The sequence below is a fragment of the Ranitomeya variabilis genome, chromosome 5 (assembly GCF_051348905.1).
Source record: "Ranitomeya variabilis isolate aRanVar5 chromosome 5, aRanVar5.hap1, whole genome shotgun sequence".
Classification (NCBI taxonomy): Eukaryota; Metazoa; Chordata; class Amphibia; order Anura; family Dendrobatidae; genus Ranitomeya; species Ranitomeya variabilis.
Window position 1 is genome coordinate 629954151 of NC_135236.1, and position 17662 is coordinate 629971812.

General features: G+C 37.1%; 1 protein-coding gene across 22 annotated transcripts in view; it reads left to right on the forward strand.

Annotated features, from left to right (window-relative positions):
- LOC143776637 (protocadherin gamma-C5-like) overlaps positions 1 to 17662 on the forward strand; it is a 671321-nt gene that overhangs the window by 439012 nt on the left and 214647 nt on the right. For 2 of the 22 annotated variants that reach the window (XM_077266219.1, XM_077266232.1), the window contains exon 1: positions 6081 to 8666. The exons of 18 other annotated variants lie outside the window; for them this stretch is intronic. In XM_077266219.1, the coding sequence (XP_077122334.1) occupies positions 6225 to 8666 (2442 nt within the window). In that variant the 5' untranslated portion in view covers positions 6081 to 6224. Of the gene's footprint in view, positions 1 to 6080; positions 8667 to 12268; positions 14811 to 17662 lie in introns of those variants that run through there. 2 more of the 22 variants (XM_077266214.1, XM_077266228.1) reach the window with 1 other exon arrangement.

Consider the following 17662-nt stretch of genomic DNA (forward strand, 5'->3'; position numbering starts at 1 on the left):
GAAATAATGGAGTGCTGCCTTCTTTTTTGATACTATGAGAAGTGGACGACCGGTGGACAGGTTGCCTGGAGGCTTTGCACCCGTGGATAAGTAATACTGTTGTGCTGTTCCTTTTTTATGAATATATATATATATATATATATATATATATATATATATATATATATATATATATATATATATATATATATATATATATATATATTCATGGTCTATACATTTGCTTTTGTTTTATTTGGAATAGAAATATTTTTTAATCTAAATAATATTTTACATCTAACAAGTGATTTATTTGAATTTAAATACAACTTTTCCACTTTTGCCATCCCTGTCTGAGTTACCATTTGTTATACTTCAAAAATGCACAACTTAAAAGTTGGGGGCCATATGCAGCCCTCATTGCCTTTCAGTGCGGCCCTTTGACATGCTGACAGTGTCTGGAGGCTGCTAATATGTATTTTCCATATGAATCACTTGTTAAAAGAGTAAGCAGACTAGAATCCTAGTGCCACTTTCATGACTCATCTGGTGAGGTGGATCATCTAATCCTCAGGTCTTTGAGGGCACAGAGACTTCGAGCGTCATTACAGTGGCACATTGTCATCTAGTACTGTAATGGATCACTTGGAATTCACTATCGGCAGGGCAATTTCAGTTGAACCCAGTAGAAATTAATTTAGCCACAAACACAGAACATAAAAAGCAGAATTGGTGGAGCAAATCTAAGATATGACTTAGAAACTCCGTTCCCAAATGTGTGTCCATGGTTTTTAAATAGGTCTGGAGAGATGATGTCATTGATCCACATAAGGAAGCTTGCAAAACTTGACATGGAGCACAGCAGAGGGCAGAGGACCCATGGGAAGGAAGTGTGAACTGGGATGCCAGGGACAGAGATATAACAGCCAATAATTTAGGGAATAGAATAATGTCATGCAGCATCATAGGGATAGATAGCTATTAAAAGTGGACTGTGTGTCCATGCCTGTCACCATATCACACTCTAGGTAAAGAGTAGACAAAGACAGGAAGTAGACATACTTAGAGTTTCCATAATCATTATAGTTTATGGGGAAAGGGAAGCACCCAGCTGTGTCAGCGACTGACATAAACTACAAATGAGAAAGCTACTGTCTCTACGTACTGCTCCTCCTTTCTGGAATGTGAATGAGAGAGAAGAGGATTGCATTTCTCCTGATAGTTTCCAGTACTAAACATGGAAATAGCACCTTGTTATGTTTTGACGTGTTTGATGCTTAATTTCAATGTGACAGTATAGCCAAAAAAGGTTGTGCACCCCTTGTGTAGACCTACTGATTATTTGGATTGATCAGGTTGCTGATATATTCAACCCATGACAAATCTCAGTGTCTATTTCCTCAGAAGAAAAGCTATGGCTATATCAAGAGAATAGTTTGCCTTGCCAAGACAGACTTTGTAATTTGCAGACCTTGTTATTCAAACTTTATAATAGCATTTTTCTGGCATTTTAAGAATAAACCAGGCTTCTCTATAATATGGGACATTTTACTATTCTTGTCTTAAAATGGCTTCTCCCAGAATCTATTTTTTTAAACTCCCTGTAGCGACACAAGCTCTCTATTGTACCCCCGGTGTGCCTTCAGGAACTCAGTGACTACATTCTTACTCCTCTTTCTGACTGCACCTTCCCATTCCAGCATCTCGCTCCTTCAGTCCTGACCATGTGAACACCATAAATTACATTTCCCACAACCATCTGCTTCTTCTTGAGGACATTTTCACTTTTCTGTGCACATCTAACATTAGTTTCTCCTCAAATCTACTCTGTATTCTTCTATGAGCAACAGGGGCAGAGCTGAGTGGTAGAGACATCAATCTGGCAATACTTATTGGTTTATTTTTAAATACTCTTGAATAGTTATACCAAAAAATATAATTATTTTCTGTCCCCACCACCCTGTATATAGGTTTATAATCCCCTAGATAATTCTGTATGTGTTTTAGATGTATTTCCCACATGTGTGCTTTCCCTGCTTTGTGTTGCCCTTAGCAACCAATCACTGCACAGCTTTCATATGACCTGTACTGTTTACAAATGTATGCTAAGTTCTGATTGGTTACTGTGAACAACAAAGACAGTTTCTCTTTCAGACAGTAAAAATAAAGGACTAGTTGTATTTCTAAATAGGAGGTTGGCTCCTTCTTTGACAATAGATGATGTACGGTGCCAATGTCCACCTCATGAAATGAGGACAGTGTATGCGCTGTCTCACTGTATAGTAAGGCCATGTTCACACGTTAAGTATTTGGTCAGTATATTACCTCAGTATTTGTAAGCCAAAACCAGCAGAGGAACAATCAGAGGAAAAGTATAATAGAAACACGTCACCACTTCTGCATATTTAACCCACTATCGGTTTTGGCTTACTAATACTGAGGTAAAAAAACCTAATCAAATGCTCAATGTGTGACCCTGACCTAAGACAAGAATGGAAGGTATCTTCTCAGGATGTGTGATCTGTCATAAAAAACGACAGGACACATTTATAGGCAACCATGGAAGCAAAAGTCTCTGACAGTGATATGTGAAGCAGTGGGAAATTTTAGAAATTGCATTTGACAACTTAATTTATTTTAGGATTCTAAGCCTCTGAGCTACGATTCACCTACTGGGAATAACCCTTTAATTCTGCTACATGTACTGTCAAATTATTATAAATAAAAGAAAAAAAAATAATTCCAAAATTATTAGTTGAATATAAAATATATAGTCAAGAATGAATGCTCTGTAGTACTTAGTAAACTATTAAGCATCAAATTCCAACAGCTGCTGATTGCTTTATATCATTCGTTGCTGTGTAAGGCCGGGTTTATACCGGCTGACTTATGACATAGAGCAACTGCCAGTTGGCTACATATGAGCAAATCAGCAGCCATTTAATAGCCTATTTTGATAGGCCGACAGCCAGGGTAGCCGACCTGCTAGAAAATGCAGGACAGCCGTAAAAATAAGCCACTTTTTGACCATGTTTGTAAAAAATTTGAATGCATGCATATTTTTTTTAAAACTGAAGAAACTTATACAGATTATGTTAACTATAATTATCATCATTTTACAATTTACAGTGAATAAAGTTAATCCCTTCATAGCAGAATTATGGGCTGTAGGCATGGATCACTCATCTTATCTCTTAATATTAATGATTTATTAATAGTGTTGAGCGATACCATCCAATACTTGAAAGTATCGGTATCGGATAGTATCGGCCGATACCCGAAAAATATCGGATATCGCCGATACCGATACCCGATACCAATGCAAGTCAATGGGACACAAGTATCGGAAGGTATCCAGGATGGTTCCCAGGGTCTGAAGGAGAGGAAACTCTCCTTCAGGCCCTGGGATCCATATTCATGTAAAAAATAGAGAATTAAAATAAAAAATATGGATATACTCATCTCTCCGACGGCCCCTGGACCTTACCAATGTAACCGGCAGCCTCCGTTCCTAAGAATGAGCACGTGAAGGGCCTTCGATGACGTCGCGGCTTTTGATTGTTCGCGTGACCACTCATGTGACCGCTCACGTGACCAATCACAAGCCGTGACGTCATCGCAGGTCCTTCAGGCGCTCATTCTTAGGAACGGAGGCTGCCGGTTACAGCGGTAAGGTCCAGGGGCCGCCGGAGAGGTGAGTATATCCATATTTTTTATTTTAATTCTTTATTTTTTACATGTAAATGGATCCGATTCCGATTTCCGATATAACAAAAGTATCGGAACTCGGTATAGAAATTCCGATACCGCAAGTATCGGCCGATACCCGATACTTGCGGTATCGGAATGCTCAACACTATTTATTAAGGTTTTCCAATGTGTCTGTAAAAATATTCTGTAAAGTGGCGATGAAGTAAGGTGAATTCACAGCTAATAGTTGATCATCTTTATTAGAAGTCCTCAATTGACAAATCAGTTTTTGTCTACGAACTGGACCCTCTGTCAGGGAACTCACCTTTCTTCATTGGGCAGGCATGGGCACTATGCCACTTTACAGATCATTTTCAACCCACTCAGTCCTTAAATAGGTAAACTGTTGGTGCTGGCTCCCACTCTTCAGATGAAGCAGATCCCTCACTCATACCACCATTCTTTTACCAGTTACCACATAACCTCTTCTCCCATAAAAATATTGTCTGTCAGGAATTTTTTTCTAAGATTCCCAGAAAAAAACAAAAATGTTAAGTTGGCAACCCTGTCCCATGCACAGGAAGCAATCACCAATAGCTAGTTTAGTGCACATAGATCGTAATTATTTTCAGTGGCAATTGAACCGTTCACAAAGGAAATGTGCTGACAAGATCGATGATTTTTAAGCCTCATTTTGCTTGTTCATCAGTGGGTCTATTCACATTGCCCGATTATTGGGTAACAAGCTTTCATAGGAAATAATTTTTCGAAAAAACATTCATAGTAAATCTCCCTTATGGTGATATTCGCACCAGCATCAGGATTCTTTGGAAATCATTGAAAAACAAATCCAAAAAATCTAATTGAAATGTATGTCACGCCATTAGAATAAACTGATATTTTTATGAAATTAGTTCTATATCTGTTATCAAATAAAGGCATAGTAAGAAATAAATGTCAGTATGATAGTGCTATGTTCCATCTATAAGACTGCTCAGTAAAGATGACACCTATGAATACATTACACATAAGGCAACCTTTTACTGTCTGATACATACACACCTATAGAAGAAGGCTCCACACAAGAATAACCATTAATAAAACCAATATTTTATTAGCGCAAAAAAATAAAAAAAGGACCAAAAATTGGTAAAAATCAGTAGAAATAACAAGTGAGGACCACATAAACAGGAAAAAGGAGGTGGATACGCCTGAAAACAATTGATATATTGACAATCAACGTATAGAAAACTATGTCAGATAATGAATATTAATTAACTACTCGCAAATAAACATAATGTAAATCAGCATAATGCTGTGTATAATACAGAAAGACTTAGATTCAATAAAGCAGGACACACCGATCCAGTAAGCCTATGTGTGCAAAAATAATTTAAGCATACAAATACATATAAGGGCTGACGAGGGTCCTGCAAAGTCAATCAGATCAATGTAAGGTACATGCAAAAAATAAAGGGATTTAAATATTCATTACCAATTCAAGTGAAGAGTATCCAGGCGTCCACCACACTCGATGCGCGTTTCGCAATGAAATTCTATGTCCAGGGGTCTGATATAATAAAATTAGAAAGTAGAGAATAGATTATTGGTTAAGATATTTGCCTCATTACTATATTATATATTTTCCTTTTTAAAACTCCATTTAGTTTTCCTTATTTTGCAGAACTATTTCCAGAAACAAATAGATATTGCAACTGGCTGACGAATGGAAGCTGCAACATGTGGGTCCATTCTAACATCATATTATGTGACTTATATTATCCCTCTTGCAATAAAAATAACACATACATTTGGTCATTTTTTACAAATAAGTAAAAGAATATTTAAAAGCATACATGCGGTTATTCACTAAATTAAGAGCAATATTTTGAATTCTAGTAAAGCATATTAAAAAGAAAAATCTCTACAAATTCTAAAATAAATTAACATAACTAGATTCATAAACTGACTTTCTTTCTCAGAAACATGTTATGACATTACTAATTAATCATAAAACCTTAGTGATCATATGAACTCAAGCAGGTTGATTTGGATAAATTAAGAAGCAAAAGTCAACTTTGGAAAAAAAGAAGGTATATTCTACTATTGAAGGAATAAGGATCACAAAAATGGAACATGTTGTGCAGAATATAATAACAGAGACAAAAAAACCTTAAAACTGGAGAAAAGAACAATGACCAATGTTAAGTTCTAGAAATAGATAATAGCTTTAGTCTTTTTTGGCATATATTTTGGAATTTGTAATTCTCCCTAATGGCCACTAGAGGGTAGACTTGTCATCCAGTAGATTTCTCAGTCTATAGCAGAGAATGTGCTCATATCAGCTCTGCGCTCTCCTCCCCCTGGCTCAGTGATTCACCCTCCCATCGTCTCTCACACAAAGAGCTGCAGCTCAGATGAGAGCCGTGTGGATCTTTCTTTTCTTCAGATGGATTATCTTTTTGGGAATATGGACAGATAAATTCATCATCCTCATGCAGCTTGGGTTACACAGGATCTACATGACATCAAATATCAAGACAATCATTTAAGATATGGACATCAGAGGCTTTTGTCAGTGCTGGAAATGGCAAGTAGTCTGCTCCTTTCTCCTTTGTAGCTGGGGCTGGGTCTCTGGGCAGCTTCGTTATTCTATTGTTGAGGAGTCTGAGCCGGGGACATTGGTAGGAAATGTAGCTCAGGATCTGGGGATAAAACGTTCAGAGCTCTCTCAGCGCAGGATACATCTGAGATCTGAGAAATACCAAAGATATTTCAGTGTAAATCAGGCAAATGGAGGGCTGGTTGTGAATGACAGGATTGATAGGGAGAGCCTGTGTGGATCTAGTCCCAGCTGTTTACTGCAGATAGAGGTTGTGGCTGAGAATCCTGTGGAGCTTTTTACTCTAGAAATAGAGATTCTGGATATTAATGATAATTCTCCCACATTTTTGTCTTTTAATCACAGCATTCATATCACAGAGCTTTTAACAAGCCCTGGTGCATGGTTTGCATTAGAGATTGCAGAGGATTTAGATGTTGGTGTGAATGGTGTCAGTCAGTATACACTGAATGCAAATCCTTATTTCTCATTGTCTGTGAAGAATCGTAAGGATGGAACGCTCATCCCTCAGCTGATACTAGAAAAGGTTTTAGACAGAGAAGAAAAACAAGAACATCACCTCATTCTCACAGCTATTGATGGAGGAGAACCGGCCAGATCAGGGACCTGCAGAATAACAATCGTTGTATTAGATATTAATGATAATCCTCCAGTCTTTAGTCAGTCAGTTTATAAAATCAGCATTAGGGAAAATCTGCCATTAAAATCTATAATATTGATTTTAAATGCCACTGACCATGATGATGGTATAAATGGAGAAATTGAGTATGCTTATGATGGTCACACATCGAAATCAGCAAGGAAATTATTTGCTTTGAATGAGAACACTGGAGAGGTTTATGTCACTGGATTAGTTGATTTTGAAGAACAAAGCTTTTATGAATTATCTGTTAAGGCAGAAGACAAAGGATTTCCAAAATTACAGGGAAAATGCATAGTTCAAGTAGAAATAGAAGATGTAAATGACAATGCCCCTGAAATTAAATTCATCCCAGTTACTAATCATATTCCAGAAAATGCTCAGTCTGGGGATGTTTTGGGATATATTATTGTGGGAGACAAAGATTCTGGAAAAAATGGAGAAATGAAACTGAGTATGTCACCAAATGTGCCTTTTCAGATCAGACCACATAAAAATCGCTATGTATTGGTCACAGATGGTAATCTGGATAGAGAGGAAACCTCCCAATACACTATAGAGCTGACAGCCTCTGATTTAGGGTCTCCTCCTCTATACAGTAAAACACATGTCACACTAGAGGTGTCAGATATTAATGATAATCCTCCAATGTTCACACAGTCTACTTATAATGCTTTCATTAAGGAGAACAGTGACCCCGGGACTCTTCTATGTACAGTATCTGCTACCGACCTAGATGAGGGGGTTAATTCTGATCTGGTTTACTCCATAGTTGAGAGTCAGATTGACGGCTCCTCTGTCTCCTCCTTTGTGTACATCCATTCTAATGATGGGAATATATATGCTCAGCGATCCTTTGACTATGAACATATCCAGGTTTTACAAATCACCATAAAGGTAGAAGACTCAGGATCTCCACAGTTGTCTTCCACTGTTCCTATCTTTGTCTTCATTCTGGATACAAATGACAATCCCCCCTCTCTGCTGTATCCAGAGCACTCTGAGGACCTCATTGTCAATGAGAAAATTCCCAAGTCTACAAGTGCTGGATATCTGGTGACAAAACTGTCGGCAGTGGATCTGGACTCTGGTCACAATGCCTGGTTGGTGTTTACTCTTATTGACCCCATCAGTTATTCATCATTTCAAGTGTCAAAACTCACAGGAGAGGTGAGAACTGTAAGAGGATTACAGGAGACAGAGAACATGGAGCAACAACTTGTCATTTCTATCAGTGATCAGGGGACTCCTCCATTATCCACCACAGTGACTGTACTTCTCAGTATAGCGGATGAGGTTATAGTGGAAAGACCGAAATCTGGAGACTTCCTGACCAATTCCAAACCCCCATCAGATATGACTTTGTATCTAATCATCTCACTAGTGGCCATCAGCTTAGTGTCACTTGTCACCTTCATGATATTGTTGGTGAAATGTCTGAGGAAGGACAGTTATGATTACAGCAGTAGTTGCTGTATTCTTGGTGGATCCCAATCCAAATCCTACACAGATCAGTATCAGCCGGCTCTGTACCTGAACACAGACGGGACCTTAAAATACATGGAGGTCAGGATGGTTCCTCCAGGATCCCAAGAACAAAGTTACCAAACTAATGTACCCCCAGCAATGGAACAACATAACTTCAGTATTGTGCAGCCTTTAAATTATCCTCAATTGAAATATATATGTCAAGAAGTTTCATCTGAAGGGAATTCATCAAATGATGCAAACAATGTAAGTCTAAATAATAAATTATTATAATATATTTACTAGTGTACAGCCAGACCTAAAGTGGTGATATAATATAATTTGAATACATACTGTTTTACTACAATTCTTAATTATTATATTATTTTATCAGTGCCTAACACTACCAGCTGCTAGCATATTGTTGAGATTCAGAGGCAGTACTTGCTCCAGGTTGTGTATCTTGGTTTTACTACCACACAGTAGAACAATAGTACTAAAAATTGAATAGTTTTGTTAATGAATCTACTTGCAGAACTTTTCCTTTTTCAACTTGACAAATTCTTACAGTATTCAGAAGTAAATGTGTTAAAAAATAAGATGTTTTTCAATTTCATTTTAATTCTGAAACTTGTGCTGTCATTTACTTTATGGATCTTAAGAATAGAGGTTATGGTCATTATATTCAGATTTAGCTAATTTTATTTAGAATCTGTATGGTCCTGAATTTTTTGTATTGGTTGCACTACTTTTTTCCATGTTCTATAACTTTTGTGTCTTGTTTGACATGGGGGCATGGCTTTACCATGTCGGGGCATGCCTTAGCAGAAAAAAGGTGTAGCTTGAAATGTGACACAATGTTGCAAAAAATAATGAGGCAACATTGTGGTACAAATTTCTAGCTCAAAGCAAACCAATGAATAGATCGAGGAAACGGACTGGAGAGTCTAAAGGTGTGTCAGATATATTAAACAACATGAGCTACTTTAAGAAACCTGGCACATTTTAAGCTTGTGCTTAATCTTTGAAATTGCATTGAGAAATATTCCCAACATTTGCAGATAAAGTGGAAGATTTATGAAGATGTTTATTTCTACTGAGTGTTGTAGTTAATATCAATCACATTTTTCTATATTTGTTTCACAATTTCAGGACTTTATTTTAATGCTTTTTAATGGATGATTATATATGATTAAAGAAAGTTAAAATGTATTAATTGATTTTTTTTAATCATTGGGATGTAGTGATAAAACATCACACTTCGCATGGCAGTGGTTGCATGATCCATTATGATTGACATGCGTTGCATCATTTTAATTCAAATTTGTATTTTTTTAGCAGTTTATGCTAAAAACCAATGTGTTATAAGTGAGAAATGGACAAAAAAAATAGGGATGTAGATATTTTTTACATCTTTCTCCTTTATAATTGCTTTGCAATCTGATAGCAGAATATATGCATTTATGTCTCATACATAACTCGAACGGTGACCATTTACAGGCAAGGAAGCTGAAGTAGAAAGTGGCTTTACTTGGGCAGATGTCAGCCTTATTTTCTTATTTTATACTATTATCTACTACTTTTTTCACATCCAGTGGTGACATGTTGCTCCTACATACGGTAGTAAAAATATCAATTTATGGTGTTAGCTAAATTAATCTGATATCATTGTATAAGGAAGGCATCAAAATTGTATTCAGAATAAAGCAAATATACTGTTTTCAATATGGATATTTTTTAATCATTATCAATCAATAGTGAATTATAGAAAGGTCCCTTCTCTTTCCGCATCTACTTAGGTCAGCCAATAAGAGTCACTGTATGCATTTGAATAACAAAAGAAAAAAGGAATATAGTCAGCTTACCGGTCTTGGACGAAATCCCCAGACCTGCCAACGCCCTGCACGGTTCAGGGTGAGCGCCCACAGCAAATGAAGACAAAAAGAGAAATGATCCAGCTGGAGGTGGAGGCAGTTCAAACTTTGTGAGACTTTATTAGACAACTAAAGCGATAAATAGTTCTTCAAAATGAAAAATCTTTGCATAGCAAACACCTGGCACACCAGTGAGGAGGATCAACGCGTTTCAACTATGAAGTCTTACTCATGATCTACCTGATAGTGCAATGAGAGCATATATATATATAGTGTGCACATGACATTGATTGGACAAACAATTAAAAATGCAAAAAAAAAAAAAAGGGAAAAGAATAAGGAAAATCACCGGTTAAAATTATCATAGAAATAACAGATTGACATATGAAATACCCTTAAGAGACATTGCTGGAACATTACTTGAACATAAATTAATATTGCTTTATTAAATCATGTCTAGCTTAGTTCTAACCCCACCGAAGAATTTAACTCATTGTTGCACAACCTGTTACAGGAAGGTGTACATATGAATGTTATTGACGATAGAATAGCAGAATTTTTAAAAAATGATCATCCAGTTACACCAATGTATCATTCATTCCCTAAAATACACAAAAATGTGTTTCCTCCCCCAATGAGACCAATAGTTGCAGGTATTGGTTCCATAGGGGAAAGATTGGGATCTTGGGTGGACCATTACCTGCAACCATTGGTGCAAAATACCCCTAGTTACATACGGGACTCAAAATATTTAACCTCAGTTTTTGATCAATTTTACTGGAAGGAAGAATATGCATGGCTTACATGTGATGTGGTAGGCTAAGATTTTTCATTTTGAAGAACTATTTATCGCTTTAGTTGTCTAATAAAGTCTCACAAAGTTTGAACTGCCTCCACCTCCAGCTGGATCATTTCTCTTTTTGTCTTCATTTACTGTATGCATTTGTCTCATCCACAGACATACGTGAGAACAACTAGAATAATTTGTAACACATTTTTCTCACAAAACGATCATGCTGCTGCATGTTGAGGTAGGAGCAGGATGCTCAGTGGCTGCCATTCAGACACTTGTCCAACAACACGAACTAACATCTATTTCATAAACAGTCAATACATATTTCAGTATATTTCTGGATGTAGAACTAAAATAGCACTATACATTGTAAAGATTGACTAAGCAAATATATCAACATTGTATTTGTTTATCTCTTAACAAACCTTCAATTAAAATTTTTCTCTGTTAAAAGAATCAAAAATCAAAAAATTCAAACAAAATTGTGAATTAAACAAACAAAACACAGAAAATGCAGATGAATGGGGTGTATGAATGGGACACCAAATCTTGGAATATGGCTTTACTCATAAATGCATAAAAGGTTTTGATCACTTCGATGTATAACATATGCGTATTAGTATCCTTTTTTTGGTCTTTTCTATCTGTTTTCATTCAGAACTTATCTCATATTTTAGCCACGTAACAAGGAAATAAGCTGCCATACCTGCACTATGCCATATCAGTTGTTGAATGTTATTTGTTCACAAATGATAACTGTATGAGTTTCATTTAAAGTTTTAAATTGGAATACACATAAATATATATAAAAAGATTTTTCATGTAATTGTAAATTTATAGCTACTATGTTTCAGTACTCGAATGTTACTATGCAGCTTATATCTTTCTGATTTTATTTCAAATCAAAATTATTACTTTCATGTATAGAGAAACCTATAAATGAATCTTAAGCAAAAAATTGATTTAACCAAACTTTCTGTTTGCTTTTTCTATTCCTCTAATTTGCTGTATTTCTAATCATTGACCACTAGAGGGCAGACCTGTCATCCAGTAGATTACTTAGTCTATATCAGAGAATGTGCTCATGTCAGCTCTGCGCTCTCCTCCCCCTGGCTCAGTGATTCACCCTCCCATCGTCTCTCACACAAAGAAGAGCTGCAGCCCTGATGAGAGCCGTGTGGATCTTTCTTTTCTTCAGACGGATTATCTTTCTGGGAATATAGACATAAATTCATCACCCTCATGCAGCTTGGATTACACAGGATCTACATGACATTGAATATCAAGACAATCATTTAAGATATGGACATCAGAGGCTTTTGTCCGTGCTGGAAATGGCAAGTAGTCTGCTCCTTTCTCCTGTGTAGCTGGGGCTGGGTCTCTGGGCAGCTTCGTTATTCTATTGTTGAGGAGTCTGAGCCGGGGACATTGGTAGGAAATGTAGCTCAGGATCTGGGGATAAAACGTGCAGAGCTCTCTCAGCGCAGGATACATCTGAGATCTGAGAAATACCAAAGATATTTCAGTGTAAATCAGGCAAATGGAGGGCTGGTTGTGAAGGACAGGATTGATAGGGAGAGCCTGTGTGGATCTAGCCCCAGCTGTTTACTGCAGATAGAGGTTGTGGCTGAGAATCCTGTGGAGGGTTTTACTCTAGAAATAGAGATTCTGGATATTAATGATAATTCTCCCACATTCTCATCTAATGATCGCATTATAGAAATCACTGAATTAGTAGCAACTGCTGGTGCTCGGTTTGCATTAGAGATTGCTGAGGATTTAGATGTTGGTGTGAATGGTGTCAGTCAGTATAAACTGAATACAAATCCTTCTTTCTCATTGTCTGTGAAGACTCATAAAGATGGAACGCTCATCCCTCAGCTGATACTAGAAAAGGTTTTAGATAGAGAAGAAAAACAAGAACATCACCTCATTCTCACAGCTATTGATGGAGGAGAACCGGCCAGATCAGGGACCTGCAGAATAACAATCGTTGTATTAGATATTAATGATAATCCTCCAGTCTTTAATCAATCAGTTTATAAAATCAGCATTAGGGAAAATCTGCCTCTGAACACTGTGATATTAACATTAAATGCTACTGATAAGGATGACGGAGCAAATGGTGAAATTCAGTTCTCCTTTGATGATCACACATTCAAATCTGCAAAAAAATTATTTTCCTTGAATAAGCAATATGGGGAGATATATATTAATGGTCTTGTGGATTTTGAAGAGGTGAATTTTCATGAATTATCTATTAAGGCAGAAGACAAAGGATTTCCTAAACTAGAAGGGAACTGCATAGTTCATGTGGAAGTGGAAGATGTTAATGATAATCCTCCAGAAATTATATTTTCAACAGTGAGTAATAATATTCCAGAAAATGCTCCAATAGGATCAGTTGTAGGATTTATTAATGTAAAAGATGAGGATTCGGGAAAGAATGCAGAAATAAAGCTGAATTTATCACCAAATGTGCCTTTTAAAATAAAATCCAACCAGAATCGTTACGCATTGGTCATAGAAGGATATTTGGATAGAGAGGAAACCCCCCAATACACTATAGAGCTGACAGCCTCTGATTTAGGGTCTCCCCCTCTGAACAGTAAAACAAGCGTCACCCTCGGGGTGTCAGATATTAATGATAATGCTCCAGTGTTCACACAGCCTACTTATAATGCTTTCATTAAGGAGAACAGTGACCCCGGGACTCTTCTATGTACAGTATCTGCTACTGACCTAGATGAGGGGGTTAATTCTGATCTGCTTTACTCCATAGTTGACAGTCAGATTGACGGCTCCTCTGTCTCCTCCTTTGTGTATATTCATTCTAATGATGGGAATATATATGCTCAGCGATCCTTTGACTATGAGCAGATCCAGGTTTTACAAATCACCATAAAGGTAGAAGACTCGGGATCTCCACAGTTGTCTTCCACTGTCCCCATCTTTATCTTCATTCTGGATACAAATGACAATCCCCCCTCTCTGCTGTATCCAGAGCACTCTGAGGACCTCATTGTCCAAGAAAGGATTCCCAAGTCTACAAGTGCTGGATATCTGGTGACAAAACTATCCGCAGTGGATCTGGACTCTGGTCACAATGCCTGGCTGGTGTTTACTCTCACTGACCCCATCAATTATTCATTGTTTCAAGTGTCTAAACTCACAGGAGAGGTGAGAACTGTAAGAGGATTACAGGAGACTGAGAACATGGAGCAACAACTTGTCATTTCTATCAGTGATCAGGGGACTCCTCCATTATCCACCACAGTGACTGTACTTGTCAGTATAGTGGAAGAGGTTATAGTGGAAAAACCAAAATCTGGAGACTTCCTGACCAATTCCAAACCCCCATCAGATATGACTCTATATCTCATCATCTCCCTAGTGGCCATCAGCTTAGTATCACTTGTCACCTTCATGATATTATTGGTAAAATGTCTGAGAAAGGACAGTTATGATTACAGCAGTAGTTGCTGTATTCTTGGTGGATCTCAGTCCAAATCCTACACAGATCAGTATCAGCCGGCTCTGTACCTGAACACAGATGGGACCTTAAAATACATGGAGGTCAGGATGGTTCCTCCAGGATTCCAGGGGCAGAGTTACCAAACTAATATACCACCAGCCCAGGAGCAACAAGATTTCCGTATTGTGCAACCTTTAAATTATCCTCAACTAAAGGATGTATATCAAGAAGTCTTATCTGAAGAGAATTCATTGAATAATCCAAACAATGTAAGTCTTAATAATATCACAAAATAGAATATACTAATAACTTGCCGTCTATAATGACTGAATAGATTGGTTGAAAATGTACTATTATTTTCACAATTTTTAAAAATAAATATAGGACTTTGTCTTATTGAAAACAATTAATTTTGTGCATCAGACAATGACAGAGTTATTGGAGTACAGATGGATAGTGTTATCTGAACTCTTTTACCTGTTGACCTTACTGTCACAAATTTTCACTTTGGAACTAAAATTGTGTATTTTTATTACTTCGTCCTGTTGCTCTTTTTGTAGTCTATGAAAATCAAATTTAGCTCCTGATAGATAATATATAACATAAAATGAAAAAGCAGCAATGTGAAGTCAAATATTCTTTCAAGAAAGTGTTTGGCACTTACAAACTATTGTTTGCAAACAGTAATATTACTTAGCCTTGACCATGTTTATTATTGTATTATGTTTAGAGTTTTCTATACAAATCAGATCTCATACTTTGCACTGACAAGGGTTAACACTCCAAAACACTGTGTCTGCAAATTGAGATTCTGGTTTGGCTATATTCTAAATCATATTGCAAGGTTCATTGAAAAATCGATATTGACTATTTGGATTGCTGCTTCTATAAGGTGGCACTAAAGTTCAAGTCCTCTTCATCTCTGAAAATGTAATTTGCATATTTAATTTCCCAGAGGAGCATGCATGGCTTTAAAGACTCCTCACTCTGACATGCCAGGCTTGACATGTCACTCAGCACAAGGAGATATGTTTCCTGTTACACATATATACACTCACTATTAATAGTCACCTTTTATAAGGTTTCTATATTTTTTTACATAATTGATGACACCTTAATGAATTACCTGATACTCAGGATCTAGTAATAAAATGACAAGTCTTTGTGTCTATTTCCTGAGTAACACATTTTACAAAAAATGTTCAGGGTTTTTTGTAGAACTGTAATGCTACTTTCACACTAGCGTCGTTTGGCCTCCGTCGTTTTGGAGAAAAAACGCTTCCTGCAAAAGTGCTTGCAGGATGCGTTTTTTGCTCCATTGACTTGCATTAGCGACGCATTGCGACGGATTGTCACACGTCGTATCTCGTGCGATGGATGCGTCGTGTTTTGGCGGACCGCTGGTGCAAAAAAAGCTACATTTAATTTTTTTGTGCCGACGGTCTGCCATTTCTCCGCCCCCTCCTCCCCAGACCTTACAATGGGGGAGCGGTTGCGTTGAAAAACTGCATCCACTGCCCCCGTTGTGTGGCACTTTCAACGCTAGTGTCGTTGCATCGGCACATCGCATTGCGACGTGCAGTGCACGACGCTAGTGTGAAAGTAGCCTAAACAAAAAAAACAATCTACACAGAACCTATATAATAAGACTATGCAAATTAATGCATATCCATGATATCATTCCTCTTTTATATCTCTGGATAATGAAAGATTGAGCTTTGTATATTCTGTGAGAATGATGATACATGTGGAATACTGATAATAAAGAATGCGTATCGATAGAAGATCATTTCATATTAATGTTATGGATGAATATTCATAACAGTCGTACTGGACTTATAAATGATTCTTAACTGTACATACTGTAAATAGGTTACACGTATGTGTTAGGGGATGACACATCCCTTTAATTTGTAGTATGTAATCCATGCTTTGCTCTGCATTGCTCCTCCCCTGTGTGTGATGGGCTTGTTGTCCTCTATGATGTCTTGTTGTTGCTGCTTCCTTCTATGTATCCTATGTGTCTTTTATGTCTGTGTCTGAACAGAAGTCTAATATGAATTTTTAATAGAAAAATGTGTGAGGAAATTAGGTGATAATGTTTAGTGATGGTCGACCACTAGGCTGCATCGTTGTTATGGAAATTAAAGCCAATAAACAGATGCTGTAAGACTGTGGAAGCCATTGCTTGGTTAGTGTCAGCTGTATTATTGCCAGCGTAGCTCATAGTCGGAAGATAGGAAGATAATGGCTGCCTGAGGCCTAGTGAGAGGCTTGTAAACATATATACAGTGGCTAGTAAGGAACTATTCTGAGGCCTAGTGAAAGACTTGTAAACATATATACAGTGGATATTAAAAGACTAACTATTCTGAGGCCTAGTGAGAGGCTTGTAAACATATGTAAGGTGGCTAATAAGAGACTATTCTGAGGCCTAGTGAAAGGCTTGTAAATATGTATACAGTGGATATTAAGAGACTAACTATTCTGAGGCCTAGTGAGTGGTTTCTAATTATATATATAGTGGATATTAAGAGACTAACTATTCTGAGGCCTAGTGAGTGGTTTGTAAATATAATTTCAGCGCTAATAAGAGACTATCTACCATTAGGCCTAGTTAGAGGTCTGTAAATACAAGTTCCGTTTCTAAAAGGAGACCGGATTTCCTTAGGCCTAGTATGTTGCCTGTAAAAAAATGTCCAGTTCAGTAGAGTGAGTGGACTGGCAGAGTTAAGAAGACAGTTTCAAGCTGAGAGAGCCTTTACTAGAACAGAAATTCCTTCTTTTGCATAACAGGAGAAGGTATCGGTGTTACACTGCATATTGCAAGGTAATAATGATCAAGTGTAATATTACTGACATCTACTGTACCAAAAAAAGAGTGAACTATAATAATTGTTTACTGCAAGTGATAAAAAATGAAGTTCTTCAGTTTCATAACATCTTCGCTGTCTGTAATCTTTTATACACACATTTATGTGAGAAATACCTCAGTAGAGGTTGTAATATTGCTGATGGTATGATTGTTATTAGTTTGTTTCTGATGTAATCACATTAAAATATGTTGTTGTGATCTATTATGACAATAAGTTTATTTGGATCTAACACGGACCTACTAGTG